The 24,275-nt window shown below is 42.2% G+C and overlaps 1 protein-coding gene across 1 annotated transcript in view; it reads left to right on the forward strand.

The window, feature by feature from the left end:
* DCT (dopachrome tautomerase) overlaps positions 1-19,299 on the forward strand; it is a 30,276-nt gene extending 10,977 nt beyond the window's left edge. The window contains exons 2-8 of the mRNA XM_082246292.1: positions 4,498-4,797; positions 7,082-7,182; positions 9,537-9,703; positions 10,595-10,774; positions 12,203-12,338; positions 17,791-17,992; positions 19,075-19,299. Coding sequence (XP_082102418.1) covers positions 4,498-4,797; positions 7,082-7,182; positions 9,537-9,703; positions 10,595-10,774; positions 12,203-12,338; positions 17,791-17,992; positions 19,075-19,256 — 1,268 coding nt within the window. The 3' untranslated portion in view covers positions 19,257-19,299. The remainder of the gene's footprint in view (positions 1-4,497; positions 4,798-7,081; positions 7,183-9,536; positions 9,704-10,594; positions 10,775-12,202; positions 12,339-17,790; positions 17,993-19,074) is intronic.
* Positions 19,300-24,275: the final 4,976 nt, after the last annotated feature.

Genomic DNA, 24,275 nt, shown 5'->3' on the forward strand with positions numbered 1-24,275 from the left:
GGAGATATTTGCACTGCATGCAGCCGCTGGCGCTAGCGGCGCATGCGCTCTGAAGGTCCAGCGGACCTTCAGAGTTCCTTGCTGGGAAGTTGCTGGAAAGCATGCGCGGGGTGACATCATCGCAGCTCCGGCCACTCAGCACTGGAGCCGCCAAACCCGGAAGAGATGCCGAGGGATCATGTCTGCTCCCACAGCGGTGTCCGGGGGTCCGTGTCGGGGCTTAGTTTTAAGGTAAGTATTTCATAATGAGCTAGTATGCGATGCATACTAGCTCATTATGCCTTTGTCTTGCAGGTGTTTTTTTTTTTTTTTTTTTTTTTTGGGGAGTATACTACTGCTTTAAATCAGATTTTGTTTTATTGTTATCAAGTTTGTTTTTAATAAAAGTAGTTGGTTTTCTATCTTAACCACCCTGGCGGTATGACTGTTTCCGATTTTAGGTGCTGAAAGCGGTGCAATTATTATGCATTTAATTCTTAGGGCTCTTTCACACGGGGCGTTCCGATCAGATCCGCCTGTCAGTTTTAGGCGGATCTGATCGGATGCCCCATTCAGCCCTATGGAGCAGCGGATGTCAGCGGTGATATGTCCGCTGCCATCCGCATCCGATCCTGTCCGTGAAATCCGGACGGATGGAAACCCTATTTTCCATCTGTCCAGGGGATCGGATGAGAGCGGACAGGCAGTCTGCTCTCATCCGATTCCCCATAGAGAGCAGCGGGGCTCTGACACCTCCCTCTCCGCACACAGTGCGGAGACGGAGCTGTCATCCACCGGCTCAGCGGGGATTGGCGGATCGATCCCCACTGAGCAGAGCATGGTCCGCAACGGAATGTGGACCGTGTCAAAGGGGCCTTAAGGACGAGCAGCCCAAACCAACTATTTACATATGATTTTTTTTTTTTTTTTTCTGTGCGTTTGTTTGAAACACAAAATCATAAATTATAATATAATAACTATAAATAAGTTAAAAAAAATATAGATATTAATGTGTGTGTATGTGTACAGTAAAACTACAGGCAAGGGCACTGGGGGGCAAACTAATGTCAATTTGTTTTATTTAGTAATGTAATCCAATAGGATTACAATATATCAGTGTGTTTGTGTGCTTTACTTTTTGAATTTGCTGCCGGTTCGACGCTCGCAGGGAACGGAAGCCGGGGCACACAGCATCAGACGGAAGATCCGGCCGCCGTACACTGCCGGAATACATTGTGGGATCCCGGGGACAAGGTAAGTAACCTCTTCCAGGATCCAGCGATGCTCCCTGGCGGTACCACGAGTGTGGCTCAGGGTTACCTCTAATGGCACTGAAATTCCACCCCGAACCACACTCGGGAATATTGCTAAGGAGGTTAAGATGCATTAATAATTTAGTTTATTAACCATGAAATGGAGCTGACGTATGTAGCATGAGGCTGTATATTCTGCATTATATACATTTTTGGTAAACTCATTCAATTAATCCAAGCTCTGCCAGCTGAGAACCTGCACTGCATTGTTAAATTAAAAACTATGATTTAAATCAATCCTTTTTACTAGTGATTTAAATTGACTTGATTTAAATCAAATCCAACCTGATGGCAAATACATTGGAAACAATGCACAGAACAAAAGCACATACCAAAACAAAACATGAACTGGACAAAATCTGTCCAAGGTTACTGAGCTATATCAGTAGGATAAAAAAAAAATGTACCCTGTCCTAACAAAGAAAATAGAGGGTCCCCAGAGGGCAAAAAAACCTGAGATCAAGAGAAGGTCCCGGGCAGGAATCTGCCCTCCAAATTTGAATAGGCCACCTCACCTGCATCAATCTGCAGCAATTTATAATATTTTTGTTTTAAAGTGATATTTTCTTAACTTCTGAGCTATATTTGTATGTACCCTAGTCTTCCACAATGTATTCCTTTGTTGCAGACTAGCTAAATCGCTAGCCATCCTAGTGAGGAGAAAGTTAAATAAAAAGACCCCTTGAGACATAACTTTGCTGCTTTCTGGCCTTTCTAATTGCGTTTTCAATGCATAATTTTAACAAGGGGTGTGCTCTGATTTAAGGATGTCTGCCTGGTGGGGAATAGGTGAGCTCTAACTCTGTTGGTTGGGCAATTGCCAGGCAATTAGGTGCCAGTAAAATTTCTGTTATTCTATTTAGTCAAAGAACTTATTTGTTTCACACACACAAAAAAGTCATACTGTTGACCAAACATCTTAGTAACTATGTACCAGTTTCAACCAAATTTCAGAAGCTATAAAGACTCAATGTAACCTACTGCTAACAGGTGTGTGGGTTGTTTTTTTTTTTTTTTTTTTAACCCATGAAACATTTAAGTGTTGGTGGTAGGTTCTATTATTGAAATTTTGATAATCATAACCCCTGAGAATTTTGTTTTTTATAGGCGTCCTTTTGATTCAGTGTCTGATTATGCCCTAGTGCCTCATGATAAAAGTATGTAGGCTACCTTTGCTGATGACCTTTTAAAACTAATGGTTGTCTGGCTTCAATATTTCATTGAGTCATTGATCTAGAACCAGTGGTCTCCAAACTACAACCCACGAACTGGATGTGGCCCTTTGCTTGCCTTTATCTGGCCCTTGGGGCATCATGCCACCCACTGACACCAATGTTGAGACACCATTCTTCCCACAGGCACCAATGTTGGGGCATCATTCCTACCTTGAACAATGTAGCACTATTCCTTTCCCTAAAACCAATGGGGCACTATCTAATCTCATTGACACCAGTGAAGGGGCATTTTCTAATCCGTCTGGCACCCTAAAAGTCTCAAGGATGATGAACTGTCCCTTTTTGCTCAGAGCATCTAGAGACCCCTGATCTAGAGACCGACTATAGAATGTGAAGTCAAGCTTCTAATCTGTATGCTTGATTAGGGTCACTCTCGAACTGAACCCATTAAATGACAATGTCCGCTAGATAACCAGCATTTTTAAGAGTAGGCCTCACTGACAGTCTGAGTACTTTCTTTAAAACACCATTGTAGCAATCTAGTTCTTTTCAGTGATCACAGTAAAATATTTAAGCTTTGTAGCTTTAATTAACAAACTAATATAAAATCCAGATGTCAAATGCTGTGGTGGGCTACCACCATTGCAGCTTTGGTCACCATTGTCCCACGACCCATAGACTCCTTCTAAAGCCAGGAATACATGGTGCGATTTTTCTTTCCTGCAACCCAAGAACAATCGTTCTTCCCCCATCAACAGTCGGGTGTTGGGGGGAGGGGGTGCAGAATCCCTTCCACAGACCTTTTTGTTTTCTTCTGATGGGGAGGGGGGGAAGATTATAGCGGATGTGTGGGGACCCATCCTGGCTTGAAGAACAGTGATTATTGCTAGCGGCTATACTGGCATTAAAAATCTGACCAAGTGGTTGTACCCAGGTTGATCGATCAGCTTGGGTGCATGCAGCCTGCCCATATGTGGTTCAAATCCCTTCTGAACTGGCCAAGATTCAAACAGGCTATGGCTGGCTTAGGTTTTTTTTTTTTTTTGGTTTTTAGGTTTCTGGGAACTTTGACTTGACTGAGTTCTCTTTTGCCCTGACAGTACAAAGAGCATTGTTTGTACGATCTCCTCCATTTATCAATCATATACTGTATATCTACACTGAACTGGCCTTTTAGGGGCTGCAAATGTTTCCTTTAATTTAGGTATATGCAGTCTTGTTTAGAAAATGCAATTCCTAAACTTTTTTGCTCCCCAGTAGAATTCTGAGTGTTCTTTCTGCTGTTTTTTCTCCGGAACCGAGCATAGCAAAGATTTTGACCAATTTTCATTTCCATGAATAAGTGGAAAGGTTCAGTGGATATACCAAAAAATGGACCAGAAACTGAATAGAGGAATAAGGAAGCTATTACAACATTTTATGTGCAATTATGTTTTACAAAGCTAAATCTATAAACACTGGCTAGTCCAGTCTATTAAAATAGATTTTACATTAGGAGGGCAGAGTGATCATTATAGAACATTTCACTGAATAAACGAATGGTTTTTGTGCTTGTTTGCTCGACAAGCAACATTGATTACTAGGGCAAAGAAAAAAATCTGGAATATGCATTGACATATGGCAACAAGCCATTCCTCTCCTGATCCTCTGACTGCTCCCAATTGAACATTCAGACCTAGGTTGCACCTGGTGCTTTGGATGGCAGAGGTATAGTGAGGAGAAAGGGGTCTGTTATCATTGCGCAAGGCTTCGCCAGACAAAGCATTAGGAATTTACCATTTCATCACAGAATATACCTGCACTACATGAATTTACTGAATCCCTGTTGGGAAAGAATTTGTGCAGTTGGGGCATGTGAATACATCTGGTTTTTGCCTTGCTCTTCTATTGTTTCTGTACCTATGTTCCATGCTCTAAAGACAATGCACAGAAATGGAACACATGGACCTGGTAAGCTGTCACCTGTGCATCTTTGTTCTGATGTATTGCTTGTTAAACCTATTCAACTTTTATACATATGTCTTCCACAGGGAACTTTGCAGGTTATAATTGTGGAGAATGTAAATTTGGATGGACAGGACCTAACTGTGACCAGAGGAAGCAACCGGTTGTACGGAAAAATATACATTCCTTAACAGTACAGGAAAGAGCTCAGTTCCTGGATGCACTGGATCGTGCCAAGAACACCATTCATCCTGATTACGTAATTGCCACTCAACACTGGCTTGGTCTTCTTGGGCCCAATGGAACTGAACCACAAGTCTCGAACATCAGCATCTATAACTTCTTTGTTTGGCTTCACTACTATTCTGTCAGGGACACGTTGTTGGGTATATTATTTTCTTTAAAATTACAAAAAAACTATAGAAGAAATGTATGTATAGCTTTTTTTGGTGGAGAGCTATTCGTTTAAAGCCCATCTAAACCTAAATCAAAAAATCTTCTAGATTTTGCACGTTGACCATACTTAGATGTAGTAGATGCATTCTTTTTTTTCCCCCTTATTTTCACCTGTTGATCTGACCAGCAACACCTTTCAGTAACACCTTTCAGGTCTTGAGGTGGCTACTCTTCAACTGTATCTGAGGAGCAGCAACATAGCCATCTTTCTACCACAACGTTATCCACCTGTGGAGAGGGTAGTGTTAGATGGACTAGTAGATGTAGGTGGCGTTAACATAAGTTAACACATTATAGTAGAACGATAGGCAAAACTTTTTTTTTTTTTTTTTAGTTATTTTGGCTAGAGTAAAGCCAGGTACACACGGGCCGAATGTCGGAACATATGCCGGTTCAATAAAAATGGCCAACATTTGGATCCTTTGTATGGCTGCCTGTCCAACAAAGACCAGCTGTGCATGCTGGAAAACCAGCAGCCGACTGACTCCAGATCAGCTCTCTCTCAGCCAATGGCAGAGAGCACTGATCGGAGTGTTCTGGCGGGGGGAACTTGGAACACAATAGCTCAGCAGGGTAGATTGCTGTGCTCGCTTCTTATAGTCAGTACAGCAGCTCCATCCGGAGGTGACTGTTTTCTTTTTGTTTCCCTTTTGGGTTAAAGGTTTTACCTAATTGTATAAGTTGTCCATTGTATGCACCCCCATAAAAGATTTTTCTTTTTAACTGGGTGATTTGACCAGTAACACACTTCTGCCTTAGGGTGTCTCCACTTTGGATGGGGAGCAACATAGCCACCTTTGGACAGCAACATTGTCAGTCTGGGTGTTTAAGCACATACATACATACATACATACATACATACATACATACATACATACATACATACATACATACATACATACATTTTTTTTTTCCTTTCTTGAATTGCATAAAGAAGAGCTAACCATTTTTTAAGCTCCCCTTTTGGTGGTAAAGTTTGTCTCAACCCTCCACCTGCCACTTTTGCTGGGCCGCTTGTTCTGTAAAGGAAGTTTAAAAAAAAAAAAAAAAAAAAAAAAAAAAAAAAAAACTTGGTGGATAACCAGGTAAAAATAAAGGGGGGGAAAAGGACTAACAAAGGACACAAATGCAGCCACCACAACGAAGGTGAGCTGCAAAATACAATTGTTTTTTGGTATAAAAAGTATGGGGTTAGAAATATACTCACCTAGGAGGATGCAGCATCGATCAAACATCCCTGATTGCTCAGTTCTCCCCTCCTCGCTGAGCAGGTACCGGTAAGTCACTGGCTCTGTGCTCTTCCCTTCCAGTGCTCACTGGGGTGCCAGGCTGTGGAGAGGGCGGAAGTGGGAGGCTGAGCTAGCTGCTGATCCAGGCATCTGGGTGGATCCCAACTGTAGCTGGGATCGATCTAGGGCCTGGATCGGCTGAGTAATGTCGGCAACCTCCGGACTTTAGCCTACTGTTGGCTGAAAAAGGGTCCCAGGAGTGCAGAACAAACTGCACTTCTGTGATCCATATGAATTTGAGGGCCAAAAAAAGCTTAGGCTGTATTTCTCCTGTAATACCAGTTTTGGTTCAAGTGTGTTTGTGTTGTGTGTTTTTTTTAAACAGCATAGATTCCATTCACCAGATGTCATCTAATGTGATCAATGACTATTGTGCTACAAATGTGCTGGGGACATTATTCATGCCAAGGTCCTAGACGTTTAAATGATGTCCTTGTGCTTGTGTTCATAGGATACTTCTAGATAGTATTATAAGTAAATTGGTAACCACCCTTAACACTAAAAAATCAAAAAGGGTTACTTTTAATGTGTTTTATTTAGTTTGTACTTTCATCCCGTGGAACGTAATTTTAGTTAAAGTTTCTATTTGGGAAACCCTCCTATATTTTTATTCTTACAAAATGTAATTTACCCAGATCAATATCTTTTTCTGTTCAGTTATCCACAGACTATTAAAATGCAGTAGACCTAAAACTGTACCTTTACAGCATCATTACTCTGCCTCGCTAGGCTAATCATAATAGGTTCTATTAACTGACTGTGTTGACATCCAATTAATCAATTGATTGTCCTATAGAAAATGCTGCTTCATGTCTATTAATCCTTGCACCAAGCTCTTTGGTGCGGCAATGAACGGAATATAACTGTCTCTTGGAGCGGAAATTCCCTTTTTGGTTATTTATTTATTTTTTTTCCTCTTTTCTAGGGCCAGGACGTCCATTCAAAGCTATTGATTTGTCACACAAGGGTCCTGCATTTGTTACTTGGCATCGATACCACTTGTTGTCGCTGGAGAGAGATTTACAGGTAATGTGGGAATAAACAGTCATGGACTAGAAAGTTGTTTAATACAGTTTTCTTATATTCTTGTTCAATGGAGGAAGAATTTGCTGCTGCATGGGGGGAACATTTGTTGGTTCTGTCTTTTAGCGGCAGTGTTTCTCAGAAGGCTACCAGATTTAGAAAACTATGTAAAGGAGACAATGAGATTGATTTACTAAAGGCAAATATACTGTGCACTTTTAAGTGAATTTGCTCTAGATCTGAAGGGAAGCTCTGAAAAAAGGCGAAGCTCTGGTTTCGATCATCCAATCATTTACAAACAAAAATGCAGTTTTAAATTTTCCTTGCATGTGATTGAGTATACTTTGCAAATTTAAGTTTTTACCTCATTTACTAAGCTTTGGAGCTGATGCAATTGCAGTGCACAGTATATTTGCCTTTAGTAAATCAACCCCAATATTTGGTTTTAGCAACCCCCTCTTTTCTATTAGCAGCCAGGCAAGGAATCCTGTGGCATTGGGATCTACTAACTTATCAACAATAACAAAAGTTAGCAAGGGGGGGTTAAAGCTAAATTTCACCCAAAAGGAAATTTCGACTCGCCCCAATATTTAGGAATGTTTTTTTTTTTTTTTGGTGTAGGGGTGGGTGGGTTAATTGACTTTACAGGTACCCGCTCCAACTTCCGGTCAGATCGTGCGGAGGTTCGGCCCCCCTGCAGCCTCTTGGGACATGTCCCAGGAGACTACGGGACCAATTACGTGGCGCAGCAAAGCTTCCCATGCGCAGTTGGCAGCCAGCTGTGAAGCCCCAAGGAGTCAGTTGGCTGTCCAGTGTTGGCATGCCACTAGCTGCACCCGAAGACCAGCAAAGTGTTAGGTCAGGGAGGATATCTCTGGATCCTGGGACAGGTAAGTATGTGTAAGTCAGCAGCTACAATATTTGTACAAAATCTGTTTACAATGTGAAGAATCTCTTTACGGTAGCAAATTAGTAATTTGCTTGCTTCTCTTAAAATGGCTTGTATCACTAGGAAATGGAATTGAATTAAATCCTCCAAACCTTTACAGCCAAAGATGCTGCAGTCTCAGCCTCTGTTTGATCTGTAGTTGCCATGATGCTGCACATGTGATCAGTTAATACACCAGCCATTTGATGGATTGACCATTTGGTTGAGGCACAAGCAGCTGTGAGTTATCATTCATGACTTGCCTTGAGTGTATATATTTTGGGAAACCATTAAATTGATGGATTTAATTCCGCTTTTAAGGCATATCTAAAACCAAAATTTTTAAATCGAAGGGGTCAGAGCCTCTGAGGTTTTTATTGTGGTCTGTGTGGAGGTTCACTCAGTGGGATGCAAAACGTGGCACGAAATCCTGTACATGGCTTTAGGTAATTTAAAACCTTAATGGCTAATTCCAGAATATGTTGACCCTTTTATAGCCTTATCATGCAGTGTATGTAGGGAGAAAAACAGAGTAGGCCTCAGTTCACACTGTGAACTGCATATGAATGGCACAGGAACCGCAGGACATTCAGTGGCATGCGATTTTCAGTCTATTTATTTTGAATGGGCTCAAATCGCACCACATTTTATCAAAGTTGTGCATGCAGGTGTGGTCTACTGTCTTTACTGCAGGTGGCGCTCAACCTCAGCAGCATTGCAGAGGGAGAGGAAGTTAAGAGGAACCAAGTTTCTCTATGATTTCCTTGGCCACAGGGGGTAGCTGATTCTTTGCTGATATGTCTTGTGACTCTGGTAGCCATCTGGGGTAAGGCAGAGTCTAGATAAAACCCTGGCTCCCAGGCTTGACCCACATGTTTTATGTGGCTAGATTAGATGCAGGGCTCCCATCTGTCAGGCACAGTGTTTGGTATTGGGGAAAGGTTCAGAGTAGGGAGTGCAGAGACCTGCCATCCTACCTGAAAGAATCCCCAATCGGGTATGGACCAGCCAGGCTGTGTTCTGCTCCTCGAGACAGATGCTGTTGGGACACCTGAGACCTGCTACTAACGGATTGTGGTTACATTCTGCGAGTGCTCCCGGTCAGGTTGCCTTCCTGTTGGGCTTTTTGTGTATTTTGTGTATTGTCCAACTTCAGTTACTATATATTCTTTACTCTGCACCTGGACTCCTGAGTTTTCTGCTGCTGAACCTACCCACACGTTTGCGACCTGGGTTTGATCACAAGGACAGTGTAATTAGAATGCAGTGCAGAAAACGCGCACGGATGGTGGGTTTCCCGCACCGCATTCCAATGTGAACCTAGGCTAAGGAAGGATATTAGTTGTTGCAAATATTTGTATGCTTTTACCTTTTTTTTTTTTTTTTTTATTTATTTTTTTTTAATTGCTGCTGTTACTGCTTGTTACAGAAAATGCTTGGCAATGACTCTTTTGCTTTACCATACTGGAATTTTGCAACTGGAAGAAATGAGTGTGATGTCTGCACAGATGAACTGTTTGGTGCACCCAGAGCAGATGACCCGACTTTATTAAGTCTTGGTTCCAGGTTTTCACGCTGGGAGATCGTGTGTAATAGGTATCCTTTCTTTGAAATCCTCTGAATAAGTAAGGTTTATGGTGGGAGTGTCTGGGAATCTGCAATGGCTTCTGTAATAAAAAAGCAGGCGTAATTAATCGACAATGCTATTTAGAGTTTCTCCCCAATGTAAATAAGTAATTTGTCACATTTAACTGGAGATGGCTGAGAGAGATGTTTAGGGATCCTTGGGGAAAGTCCATCAGATTTGGGGTGCCATTGCTTGGAACCGCAGATGGTTATGGGTTCAAATCGGCAGTTATCATTTCAACTGAAATGTTACACTTCTTTTTTTGGGTATTATTGGAGTCTGGAGCCTGCTTGTATTGTCAAACTAAACTATGCAATTCCATATTTACGTTTTTTGTATTGCAAAAGTCCCATGCATTGTTGTGCTACATACCGCAATACTCAGTAACAGACATTCAGTTATGTGCAAGTAATGTTGTGCTTTGCATGCATGAAAAACACAAAAACATTTATACCTTGTAGGAGTCTCTCATGAGCTGAAATGTGTTGCTTCATACCCTTTCCAAATTTTGCATGAACAAATGTTACTGGAAAACCATTTTATTACCTTTTTTATTTATTACCTTTATTTTAATAATAGTAAAAGGTTAAAATCAGTATATAATGTGCTTTTTTTTTTTTTCCCCTCGGTTCTACCTTCACTTCCTTTACCAAAGACCTAGAAAGTGAGGGGTCTTTCTTCAAGGACATTATCGACTGCATTAAAAAATGAAGTTTTTAATCCTTTTTATCATGTCATACTGAAGTTTTAGGCTGGGTATCACTTTAAAGTAATTTTAGTTGGACAAGAAAACACTCTTAAACTTCTTTAATTTGAAATCCTTCATGTTTGTTAAACTATTTTTCTATTTAAAATCCTAGTCTAGATGAGTACAATCGTCTTGTTACACTGTGCAATGGCACTAATGAAGGCCTTATTCGTCGAAGCCCAATAGACCAATCTGGTGGCCAACTGCCAAACACGGAGGATATACGGAAATGTCTTTCCCTAACAGAGTTTGACAATCCTCCTTACTATACAAACTCTTCTTTTAGCTTCAGGTAAGTATTTTGTCAGTGAATTTGTTTGCTCCATCACTAGGGGCATGGCTACTGATAAGCATAGCAAAGGCAGTTCTCTCGTGTCACATCGGGTCAGCAGGAGGGTCCAAGGCCATTGGGGGCTACATGTGACTTTATTGTGGTACCACTTTAGATATGTCCAACCCTTTCATGGCTGTCAGACTGCTGCCATATAACAATGTCTTCCAGCACCGCAGAGCACTTTAGTGGCACCAGAAATATGCACTTCACAGCTGGCCTAACTCCTGTGCAGTTTGTCTGCATGCACAATTCTCTTCAGCTCCTTGTGGCACCATTATCAATGCTAGAGACCTGCCAATTGACTCCTACAAGTGAGGAGACCGGGGAGAGAAACTCAAACATGCGCCACACACACATCCTGTCAGGTGCTGGCAGAGGCACAATAGCTGGCCGGATTACAGAGATACAGATTGTGGCGAGAATGGGTGAGGGGAGACTGAGTAAAGGGGGGCGAAACAACTGGATGGGTTCCAGGTGTAGGTTAAGACCACAATGGATGCTGGCAGGAGGGGGCGGTGGTGCTCAGTACTCAAGTAGGGTGTGGAGGTTGTGGTGGGTATTTGTAGTGGGAGGGTTATTTCTATAGTAATGATTAGGGGTTGGTAGTGATGAGTACAGTAGTAGTGAGGGGATGATGGTGCAGTAATGGGCATGGCTGATGTGGGTGATAATTGCTAATCGATGGGGGAGGTAGTGATGGGCAGTGCTGCCAAAAAGGGGGTACAGGCAGTATGTCCCTTACTGGGCAGGGGCCGGGAGTTATTTCTGTTTGACAATTGAATAATACTTCAAGCCCCACTGGGAGAGACTTTAGCGCTGGACCATTATTGATGGCTATTTTCAATTGTACTCCAGTTCAATGCTTAGCACCATGCTGAATATTTTCTCCCAAGAGATGTCCATTTTAACGGTCTTGCATCCAAACCTAAAATATGTTTTGAGGATGAAGAAAATGCCTTATCACATTCTCAATGGCAGGATAAAATGTTTGGAAGACTTCTGTTGCCAATGCCAGGAGAGAAAGAAAGTGGTCTTCCCTAAATTGTATGATTAGGTTTTAGCAGCAGCTTTCAAATGACTGAAGAGAACAGCAAATGTAAGGGTGGTTGTTGAAATTTCACCACTTCCTGATGTTTCTTAGCCCAAGGCCAGTCCCTGGCTTTTACAGGAATTAAAAATGCTGACCAGGTTATCATCAGCTACTTGCAATGCTGAGTGCAATGAGATTTTGGGGCAGCTAACCAGATTTGCAGAGCGGTGCAGTATTGTATCAACCAACTCCCCAGCAAGGACCAGGATTTTGGTTAGAAGACAGTACCTTCACCTGATGGTTTTTCGCAAAGTGACGTGTGTCTATTTTTTTTTTTTTTTTTTTTTTTTTTTTAGGAATGCGCTTGAAGGCTTTGACGACCCAGATGGAACATTGGATCTTCCTGTAATGAATCTCCATAACCTAGTCCATGCATTCTTAAATGGAACCAGTGCCTTATCCCATTCTGCAGCCAATGACCCCATTTTTGTGGTATGTCCTTGCTTTGAATTACTATAAACGTGTAACTGACCAAGCTAACGTAAACTTCTATAGTCCTTGGACATGGGAATCAGCATACTATAGTCCTTGGACATGGGACTCAGTATAATACAGCATAGAGTATTTTATGTCTGTTGTGTAGTCATGGTGTGCCTCATGCTTGGCTGCATGATCAACATGCGTCATTCTTAATTCATTATTGCATGGAAAGGGAGTTGTTCCGCTAAGAACACTGATATACTCCTTTTATCCAAAGCTCTTTCTGGCATCTGAAGACCATGGAACCTTCTCTTGCTCATCCCTTTAGAGACACCTCTACCTAGTCTAAGATGCATTCTCCACCCGTCCTTCCTCATTCCTGCTATAAGACATAGTTTTGAGTCCCACAGCAGCCCATTACCAGAAATTTTCCCAATACAAGTTAGAAGGAAAAGTCCACTAGAAGAAAGCATTTTAACCTTTTTTACCTAATAGGATAACTATAGTGGACACTGGTAAACCAGATTCCAGGTAATGACCCACCTCTTCAAATGAAAGGCTTTTGATAGTTGGCCTAGAGCCGAGGAGTTGCCTAGAGTCCTGTATCCCTAACCAGGGATGTGCATAGAATAAAAAGACCTGCTCCTCTTTGCTTACTGACCTGCTAGTGCCTTAAAGTACAGTGCCTTGCGAAAGTATTCGGCCCCCTTGAACTTTGCGACCTTTTGCCACATTTCAGGCTTCAAACATAAAGATATAAAACTGTAATTTTTTGTGAAGAATCAACAACAATGGGACACAATCATGAAGTGGAATGAAATTTATTGGATATTTCAAACTTTGTTAACAAATAAAAAAAACTAAAAAATTGGGCGTGCAAAATTATTCAGCCCCCTTAAGTTAATACTTTGTAGAGCCACCTTTTGCTGCGATTACAGCTGTAAAGTCGCTTGGGGTATGTCTTTATCAGTTTTGCACATCGAGAGACTGAAATTTTTGCCCATTCCTCCTTGCAAAACAGCTCGAGCTCAGTGAGGTTGGATGGAGAGCGTTTGTGAACAGCAGTTTTCAGTTCTTTCCACAGATTCTTCTTGATTGGATTCAGGTCTGGACTTTGACTTGGCCATTTTCACACCTGGATACATGAACCCTGCCACACATGTATCCCCACCTGATCCCCTCAGGGTGGCCGCAGGACCCTCCAGTACCCCACTTGTGGTGATGCATTATCAGCAGTTTTGGAGTCTTTGGTATCCCGGGTGGAGGTAGCCTGTCAGGGACTGGGGTCAAGAAGAGCGACCCCCCCCGCCTACCCCTATGTCATCTGATACCTCAGATACGGATTCTGAGCTGGTCATTGCAGTCCCTTTTCTGGGGTTGTTGTCTCAGGTACGGTCTCCTCAGACAGTAAGGAGGATGCTTCTGCCTCCGCCATAACACAAGAAGCGTTGGTGGAAGCACTAGTTGTGTCTGTCCGGGAAACCTTAAATCTTGAGGTTACACCGGCAGAGGTAGCTGAGACTCGTATTCCTTTTTTGGTACTAGCAAGCCTACCAAAATGGTGAAGGGTTTCCCTTGCCCAAATAGGGTCGTCCGTAAATGAGCCCTGCTATTTCCAAACGCATGGCTAGGCGCTATAATTTTGAGGAATCCCTCATTACAAAGATGGACGGTACCACCAATAGTGGACTCACCGATTTCCAGACTAAATAAAGCCACTGTTATCTCGTTGGATTGACAGAATGGGCCCCACCCATCTCTAGGGTGGGGGGACGTCTTCACCGGTTTCCGGATCCAGGGCTTTCCAGAATCCCGGATAAAGGGGTTCGCAAGGTCATATGGTCGGGATACAAGATCGAGTTTCGATCACTTCCACCGGTGCGATTCTTCCCTTCCAATAGTCGACATCCCCGGGTCGCTTAAAAGCTTTGCGAGGGACAGCTTGATACAACAAGCAGTGGTAGTTCACATTCCTTGGAGGAGTTCTAGTCAAATTTGTTCACAATGCCCAGGAAAAAGGGCTAGGTGCGTCCAATTCTGGTCTTAAAAGAGATGGAGTCCATCCATACAGTGGTGGCCTCCCTGCATCAGGGGGATTTCCTGGCGTCCATAGACATATAGGATGCCTATCCTTATATCCCCATCTTCGCAGGACATCAGCGTTTTCGTTGCTTTTCCCAAAGATCATCCCTGGTTCCCACCAGGAGACTGAACTATCTGGGCCTAATTTTGGATACATCCTTGGCAAGAGTGTTTCTCCATGCGGAGAAACTCTAGAAGATTCAGTCAATGATTCGGATGTTGCTGTCCGTCAACTGGCTGGGATTGATGGTCGCCTCCTTAGAGGCAGTACCGTTTGCCCAGTCTCTTACCCGAATTCTCCAAAGAGGAGATTCTTCTCATATGGAATCGGAATCCCGATTCCCTGGACAATCGGATCCGATTGAGTGAGCGGACCAGGGAGGCTCTGGTCTGGTGGCTTCGGTCTCCGATGCTCAGCCAGGGGGAAGTCATTTCTTCTGATAAATTCCAGGTTACCGATAAATGTGTTGGAACTGAGAGCGATCAGACTTTGTCTGATTTACTGGACAGAGCAGCTCCAGGGCAGCCCGGTTCGGATCCAATCGGACTATGCCACGGTCATGACTTAGGTCGATCACCAAGGGGCACCAAGAGTGCCCTGGCGGCCATAGAAGTGGCCAACATTCTTATTGGGGGAACAGTTGTTCCAGTTCTCTCCACGATATTTATCACGGGGGTGGACAGGCAGATTATTTCAGCCGTCAGATTCTGGATCAAGAGGAATAGTCTCTTCATCCAGAGGTATTTCACCAGCTGTCCCTTCATTGGGGCACCCCGGATATGGATCTGTTGGTAGGTTGGCTCAACGGGGCTCGCACCAGCGATCCTCTAGCGGACGCAGCAGACGCGCTGAACGGCCTGTAAAGGCAGTATCAGCTACTATATGTCTTCCCCCCCCCCCCCCCTCTCAAATTGCTGCTGAGATTTCTCCACAGGATAGAGGTGGAGGGAACTCCAGTTATCCTGGAAATTCTGAACTGGCCTCGTCAAGCCGGGTACGCCGACTTGGACAGGCTAGTCGCGGACGCTCCTTGGAGACTTCCTCTCAGGGAGGATCTGCGGTCTCAAGGACCGATCTTCCATCGTGCTTTACAGTCGCTGGTTTTAATGGCCTGGCTATTGAGACCCAGGTACTGAAGGACAGAGGGTTGTCAGCTTCAGTTATTCCTACTCTAATTAAAGCAAGGAAAGCGACTTCCAGCAAAGTCTATTATCGCACATGGAAGACTTATATCGCGTGGTGTGAATCTTTGGAATTTCCCCCACGTACCTATTCGGTGACCCGAATCTGGGCTTTTTCTGCAAAAGGGGGTTGAGCAGAAACTATCCTTGAGCACTATCAAGGGTCCGGTTTCAGCATTAGCAATCTTCTTTCAGAAGCCTTGGGCTACTCATTCCTTGGTGTCCAGGGGGTGCGGCACTTGGCTCCGCCAGTGCGCACGCCCTTACCGCCCTGGGATCTTAATTTGGTGTTTGTCGGTTCTTCAGAAACCTCCCTTTGAAAATATCAGGGAGATTCCCTTGCTTACATTATCCCAGAAGGTGGCCTTCTTGGGGGCTATCACTTCTGCACGCAGGGTGTCAGAACTGGCTGCATTATCATGCCATTCCCCATATCTAGTGGTTCATAGGGATAAGGTAGTTCTTCATCCGAAGCCATCCTTTCTTCCTAAGGTAGTTTCAGATTTTCATCTGAATGAAGATATTGTGCTACCTTCCTTGTGTCCTGAGCCCAATCATCCTCAGGAATATGCGTTGCATTCCTTGGATGTGGTTCGGGCAATCAGGGTATACCTGAAGACTACGGAATCGTTCCGTTAGACGGATTCACTTTTTGTGATCACGGATGGCCCCAGAAAGGGGTTGCCTGCATCTGCCGTGACTATCTCCAAATGGATTAGGCAGACGGTGGTACAGGCTTATTCTATTAAGGGTCGGAATCCTCCGTTCCCTGTTAAGGCGCACTCCACTCGAGCGCTCAGTACTTCCTGGGCCTACCGCCATCAGGCGTCAGTGGTCCAGGTGTGCAAGGCGGCTACCTGGTCGTCGGTTCATACCTTTACAAAATTTAATAAAGTTGATGTGATGGCATCGGCGGATGCCTCATTTGGCCGCAAGGTTTTGCAGGCCGCAATTTGAGGAGACCGGTGGTCTACCTCGAGGGTTTTTTTCCGTTGGAATTTCAGTTGAGTCTCATCGTGTGATTGATGAGCCTTTAAAACTTCTAGTCGGCACCGGTTGGGCCTTCTGGATTGGATTTTGATTTCCATTTTCCCACCCCTCATTTGTGGCACTGCTTTGGGACGTCCCGAGTTGATATTAATCAAGGAGGACTACGTCTGTCAATGAGCGACAGAGAAAAATGGATTTTTGTAAAATCTTACCGTAAAATCCTTTTCTCAAGCTCATTGACAGACGTAGTACCCGCCCCTCTGTTTTTGAGTTGGGTTGGGTTAAATTCTCTAAACACTGCTTTGTGACATAACTGATTTGCTGTAGCAGGAAGTGAGAGGATATACCCTCTGGGACTGCCCCTAGGGTGTGGCCAGAACGTTTTCTTTCCGGTCTAGTCCTACTCCTGTAGAGGGCAGTATAACCCGAGTTGATATTAATCAAGGAGGACTACGTCTGTCAATGAGCTTAAGAGAAAAGGATTTTACGGTAAGATTTTACAAAAATCCATTTTTCCTTTTTTTTTTTTTCCCCCTCTGCAGCCCACGTGACTATATAGTCACACAAGTGGATGAATACACAGTGGTAAATGACACCCATCTCCCTCCCTCCATGTCCTCCTATTGCTAAACACTATATGGGTAGGGATATGGTATGCTGATTGATTACATTCCCTAAGACCCACAAAAAAGCTTAGTTTTAATGGAAATCGGTATACAGTTTTCTAAATCAGTGAAAGCTAATGTCCTTCATCTTTGACTCTCTCCTATTCAATACAGATATTTACAGTTTTTTGATGTTTATAATTTAGTTTGAATTGCACTTGAAACTTAAGACATGTGACTGGCACAGCATCAATCAGGGCTGGCCAAAAACATGCATACTGTAGAAAGCATACATCAGCCGAGTAATAGGACATTTCCCTGCAGATGCCAAAGAACAGGAGAAGATCGTGTGACCACACAACAGTGCTAACAGAATAAGCTAGTTGGAGAATTTAAAAAACAAAATACATTGCCATGATGTATATGATTTATGTGCATGAATTATGGCAATTAACACTACTTCACTAAAATTTAAGTATCTCTTTAATTACAATATTTAGTGTGCATTTAGAGCTGTTTTTAGAGCTGTTTTTGTGTGTTTTTTATAATATAGACTAATGCTTCATATTAACATCTCCTTTACTTGCATATGTTCATATTTGTAGGTTCTACATTCTTTTACTGATGCAATTTTTGATGAATGGATGAAACGGTTTCAGCCTTCTGATGAAGTGTGGCCCCAAGAAATGGCACCAATAGGACACAATCGTCTGTACAACATGGTGCCTTTCTTTCCTCCAATAACCAATGATGCGCTGTTCATTCCTGCAGAAGAGCTGGGTTATACATATTCTATTGAACTACCAGGTATCTTTTTTTATTTTTTTTATTTTATTTTTATTTTTTTTTAATATACTTGCTGGAAATTTTAACAAATTGAGATGTCCGAATGATCTAAAAACTAAAAAAGCACTTATTAATCTGCATCCATGTGGGTTGGTTAGTATTTCCAAGTGAGGAAGTCAGCGAAGGTAACCTATAATTGTCTGAAGGGGTTTCTTTAACATAAGCATATTTTCTTAGGTCATATGTCTGTGCTTTCCAATTACTGTAAATCTTTGCAAATCTGCAAAGGATTGCCATTGTACACCAATGTTACATTCCTAGAGGTGTAATTCAAATGAATCATTGGTAATGGATTTTCATTGGCAAATGTATGCCCTACTTTCTGCATATGAACCTTGAAACCTGCTATATAGCATTGGGGGGGGGGGGGGGGGCTTCAGGTGTACAGCATAACTCCCAACTGTCCCTGATTTCGTGGAACTGTCCCTGATTTGGAACAAAGTCCCTCTGTCCTTCTTTCCTCTTGTCCTTCATGTTGGTTTGATCTATATAGTTTGTATATAAAATGCACTATTATCTTTCAAAAAGTTTCCCAGTGCTAAACCTTTAATCCAATTTCTAAAGTGCTGCATTTGTAAATCTCAAAAACCAGTAATAAAGGAATAGTAGTGTTAAAAAAAAAAAAAAAATCACTTGTGGGTTTAACGAATCATTTTTGTAGTATAATTCTCCTATTAAGGGGGTGTGCCCGGGGCGTATCTTATGCCAACATACTTTTGCTAGTAGTTGTCAGTTTCTTTCTCAAAGTTGGAAGGTATGGTACAGAAGCTGATGCCTCTTGTGCCAGCTCTGCACAGGTTTGTATTGGGATACAACACTGTACCATATGTGGCAGTGTGCATTTGCAAGATATGGAGCCACACTCTGCGCCACATTGCACTCCTTAGTTTGTGTGTGCTGCTACTGATCATATTTCAGACAATGCATGTAATTCAAGCAGTGGATAAGTCAACCCATGTTGTTTACTATTGTATATGAATATAGTCAAGCATGTCCTAGTGTAGAGTAAGCTTTTTTAACATGGTTTTCCCATTTGTCCCCAGCTTCTGATGCAGACATTCGGGCAGCAGGAGTCCTTGTGGCATCGACAGTTGGAGGAGTACTTATTGCCTTACTTGTAGTTCTATTACTCCTTGTTCTCTTCATGCACCGAAAACGGCGGCAAGGCTTTGAACCATTAATGAATGCAAAATACCAAACCACAAAATACACAGAAGATGCCTAAAGTGATTTCAGTGTACTCTCCACCTACCTAACAATACACTCTAGCACTGCGTTTTGTATTTACAAAGTGTGTCCTTATGGTCTATTCTGAAACCTTTAGCCCTTTCTTAAAGTGAACATGCTTTAAAGAACTATTCTTGGCAAATGTGGAAAAAATACATTTAGTTAATACTTGAAAATTGTCAAAATACTTTTTTAAAATGGTCATTCCCTCTGGCATTGGCAACTGAAAGTAAACCTGTCATGAGTGGAACATTGTGGCTGCCATTGCACACCTATCCTTAAGGTGCTAGAAGAAAACGAATAGCAGGGTGCTGAGTTCAGTATCAAATAAACACTTTTTTAAAATATGTTTTTGTAAGTGTGCTGCTTATTTTAATAAAGTGTTTATTTGATACTGAACTCGGCACCCTGCTATTCGTTTTCTTCTACATTGAGGTGATCCTACCCAGATCTTCTGAGGGAGCTGCAGTGGTTCCAGTCTCGGTCCCCTCTTCTGTTCAGCCATCCATCCACCCAGTTGCCTCATCCATTCCTCCTACCCTGTTGATGGTCTACAGATGAAAGTCCCAATGGACCAAGGGACTTTGCACTTCTCCTAGGAGCGCCGTATGTACTGTGTACTTGTATAATCTTTAGATTTGCTATCCTTATGGTGCTCAATGTCAAATTGGCTTACTCCAGCTTCAGGACTTGAACCACTGACCCACAGCAGGTATGCAGATGAGGGCTTCTGGCTTTTCTATGGCTTTCTTGGCCTGCACACTTGTTCTAGGTCAGTGATTAGAATTCGTTAGTTAGCCGTGTAGCACTGTCAACTAATGTTGTCAAAGGGAAATCTGCAGTGGCAGCCTACGTAATGTATGTTTCTCTGACAGATTTACCCTCTGGGTGGAGACATGTATGCAGTCTTTTTTTTTTTTTTTTTTTTTTTTGACCAATTAAACACAAAGAGCTAAGTTCTGGAGTGCCTCTTATATTTTTCATAGTTTCACTAAGAGTGGAGAGGTGCTGGTAGCCAGTACCTAGGTTGTTCATGTGGGATGAAAGAAGCAAGTCTACAGCAGAGCTATGGGTTTGGAGATCTTCTTCTTTTTACTGAAAAACTAATGTATTTTTGTAAATATTTTCTTGTCCTTACGTTTTCAGTTTCTAGAAAATAATTTCCGGTTCCTGAAACCGTTACTAAATGTACTGTATAATCTATGTTCATAATATCTGTCCTAACTATATAATGGTTTTGGATGAACTGTTAATGATATTTGCCAACATACGTTTAGTATCTAGCAGTGTCGTCTGACATAAACTGGTCGGCTTTAAACTGAACTCGGGTATTCAGCCACTTTGTAAAATGTGCTGTGATACTAAAGTCTGAAATGCATGTCACCTTGTGGACATCTTTCACATACAATCTGACTTTTTTTTTTTTTTTTTTTGAGTACCAGGAGCACAGCTTTTACTATGATTCTGAGGCTCTGATGGTAGGGACACTGTATTATCCCAACAGCATCTGTCCACTCCTTCCATCTGCTGTCCTTGGAAGCCTTTGTATTCTAGCTACAGTGCATCCGATAAGTATTCACAGCGCTTCACTTTCCACCCAGCCTCATTCAAAAATGGGTTAAATTCATTATTTTCCTTAAATTTTTGTTGGCCGAGAAAATTTGTGTGCAGTCTTGGCACATTCCAACCAACAAAACACCACTCTGGACAAAAGTCGGGACGATCGGCCGATAATCGTTGCGTGTGTACGAGGCTTTTGTTGTCTGAAGGATGATCAGTGGAAACTGGATGGACCTGAGCTCAATTTTGAGTGTCATGACAAAGGCTGTGAATACTTATGTACATGTGAATCTTTTGTGGGGTGTTTATTTAAAAAAAAAAAAAATTGCAAAGATTTCAAACAAATGTCTTTCACGTTTGTAGAACTTTGACAACAAATGAATTTGATAAATTTTGGAATAGGGCTGTAACATAACAAAATGTGGATAAAGTGCAGCGCTGTGAATACTTTCTTGATGCACTGTATGCTCCTGGCGCTTAGTGAAAATGTCAGTTGTCATTTGTAAATAAAAATGAAAGTCTACGAGGTGGCATGCTACTTTGTTGACTTTAACCCTAGTAATCCAGACACAAGTGTCTGAAATCCTGCCGTTCCGCTTAAGTTTTCTCCTATTCCAGAAAAATAGAGCAAAGCGCACTGTAGCCTATACAAATTGTGTATTTTTCCCCATATATTTGTCAGGTTGGCAAAATCTACAAGCTAGGAAACACACTTGCACATGTTGTTCATTAGCCTTTACTTGTGCAAATATGAAAATATCAGTCCTATAATGTGGAGTTTTTGCTTGACAATTAGGAAGGTACACTTGTGTAGTATGAAATGCAGTAACATACTTGCACAAAAGAAGTGTGGAAATCCTGTCTGCTCCAATATACTGAAACAAATCTATTGTACTACTTTTCCCAATAAAATGCTATTAAACCTGAACTTTGGGTGTTTTATTTTTTATCATCAATTTAGACCTTGTAAAATGCAACTGAAGAAAAATAAGAAAATTGCATTGATCGTTTGTTTCTTTTGGTGACCTGTCTCTATGGCAGTTGTTCTAGTAGCTCTGACTATTTTCCGGCGTATAAGGCGACTGGGCGTATAAGACGACCCCCCCTAATTTTCATCTACCGGTAATACTTATACTTGGGTTACCTTGGAGATATTATACTCGGCGTATAAGACGACCCCCCATTTTTGGGGGATTTTTTTGAGGTTCAAAAGTAGTCTTATACGCCAGAAAATACAGTATGCCTGTTAGGAGATATGTCATAAAAGTGTTGGGCAATTATGCCGTTTTCAATTTTTAAATTTTTCTTTACTGTAGAGAAGACAAAGACGGTTAATGATTTTACAGACAAAAATATTAGGCCTTCCTTACCAAACCTGGCAGGCATTTACATGGAACTTCACACCATCATTTTTTTAATCCTTATACTGGTAGCATTAGTAAATGGATATAAAAGTATATCCTATTTGCTTTGTTAAACTTTTTTTTCCTTGCATTTCTGCAGTTACTTCCTGGTTTCCATGCCTAGGGAAACTATGTCCGGTTTGTATACCTTGGCTAAGGGCAGGTGGATTCCAGGAAGTAAATGCCACATGAATCCTCTGCTCTTAAGAGAAATGCTAGGGGCCTTTTTTTTTTTTTTTTTTTTTTTTTTTTTTTTTTTTAAAGGATTTCTCAACAGAATAAAGCATTGAGACATGGATGGGCGAGTTTGCTTTTCATATAAAAAAAAATGAATTAAATAACATATTTGTTTGTGGTGCTCAGATGAAGTGTAGTTCCACTTAAGGTTGCAGGACTCTAAAAGCATGTATGGAGGACCAGCTGTACACTGAAAGTACTGGATCATGGCCTATAATGCAGTCCCCTTGTTTTAGGCGAAGGAATAGATTTAGCGCAGTGAGGCTGATAGTCCCCTTCAGTATCCAGGCTGTGATCAAATATTCCATTCCCCCATCCTCTGTTTTGAATCGGGAATAGTAAAAAAAGAAAGTGATTTTGAGGTCACCTTTTTGGATATTAAAAAAAAAAAAAAAAAACCTTTTTAAATACCCCAGTACCAAGTTACATTCTAAGGCACCTTCCTCTGAAAAACTTTTTTCTGGTGTTAATTTGGCTGAGACTGCAGTACTAAAGGCATAATAAAAATGTATTGTGAATACAGGCTGTCACAAGCATTAAGCAAAGCAGTTTTTGTGAGCCCCTCTCTAAAAGTGTTACTAAGCCCACAACATTAAAATCGGTGTGTATATGCAGTAAAGCATGCTTGTTATACTCAATGTGGAACCTAAGGGGTTAACCCTCTCAATTGTGTAAAAAAGGCTGTTTGATCCTGTCCTCTCTGATCCGCCTCTTCTTTTAGTGTCCCTAATCCATCTGCTGATAGTACAGAGCCTTAGGTGTGCATGGCTAGAGTGTAATTTTTTTTCCAGTTTTTTGGGAGGATGCATGTGATCAGCACAGGGCCAATCAGAACTGTTCAGGCAGAGGGTCAGGGGTTATGCAGCCTAATAGGACAGTCAGAGTTTTCATTCTACAAGCTTTAGCCAGTGCTCGGCTGGACACTGATAGAAGACACAAGACTGCTATATACTGGTATTTAGCAGTTTATGTTAACATATTTGCATTTCCATGTTCTGTGTACTGTGGGAGAAGAGCTATAGCAAATGCAGGGCCCTGGATTTAGTAACACTTTTAGTATTTTTACCTGTTGATCCGGCTGTTTTCAACACTCTTTAATGCTGACAGGAGTGCTCGCAATGATCAGCTTTTAATCATTTGGTTAAAACCCTTATCCCAAAAGCAAGATAAAGGTTTCTTTAACCACTTGCCGACCGCATACTGTATATGTACGACAGCAGAGTGGCTCTCCCAGGCAAAACCATGTAGGGGTACGTCATTTGCCTGGGAGGAGCTAGGGGGCGAGCGGGGCCGCTGGCGGCGCGCTCCCGCCCTCGATCGTCAGCGGCTAAGCCGGAACGTGTGTCAGGCAGCTCTGATTTGCCACCTGTCACCCTCGATCTCTCCCCACTGAGAGGACGGTGGACTGATGTAAACACAGCCGTCTGTCCTTCTGCCTGCAATGATCACAGAGCCCATGTGATCCTGCTATATAGGATCGTATGTCTGTTATTATTTCACAAGCCCAACCCCCCCCCCCCACAGTTAGAATCACTCCCCTAGGCTTACATTTAACCCCTTGATCACCCACTGTGTTAACGCCTTCCCTGCCAGTGTTATTATTACGGTAACAGTGCATATTTTTAGCACTGATTACTGTAGTAATGTCACTGGTACCCCCAAAAGTGTCAAATGTCAGGGGTCCGATCTGTCTGCCGCAATGTCGCAGTCCCGCAAAAAATTGCAGATCGCCGTCATTACTAGTAAAAAAAACAAATGACAAATCTTTCCCGTAGTTAGTAGACACAATAACTTTTGCGCAAACCAATCAAAATATG

The sequence above is a fragment of the Pelophylax lessonae genome (genome assembly GCF_965119305.1).
Source record: "Pelophylax lessonae genome assembly, chromosome: 2".
Taxonomy (NCBI): domain Eukaryota; kingdom Metazoa; phylum Chordata; class Amphibia; order Anura; family Ranidae; genus Pelophylax; species Pelophylax lessonae.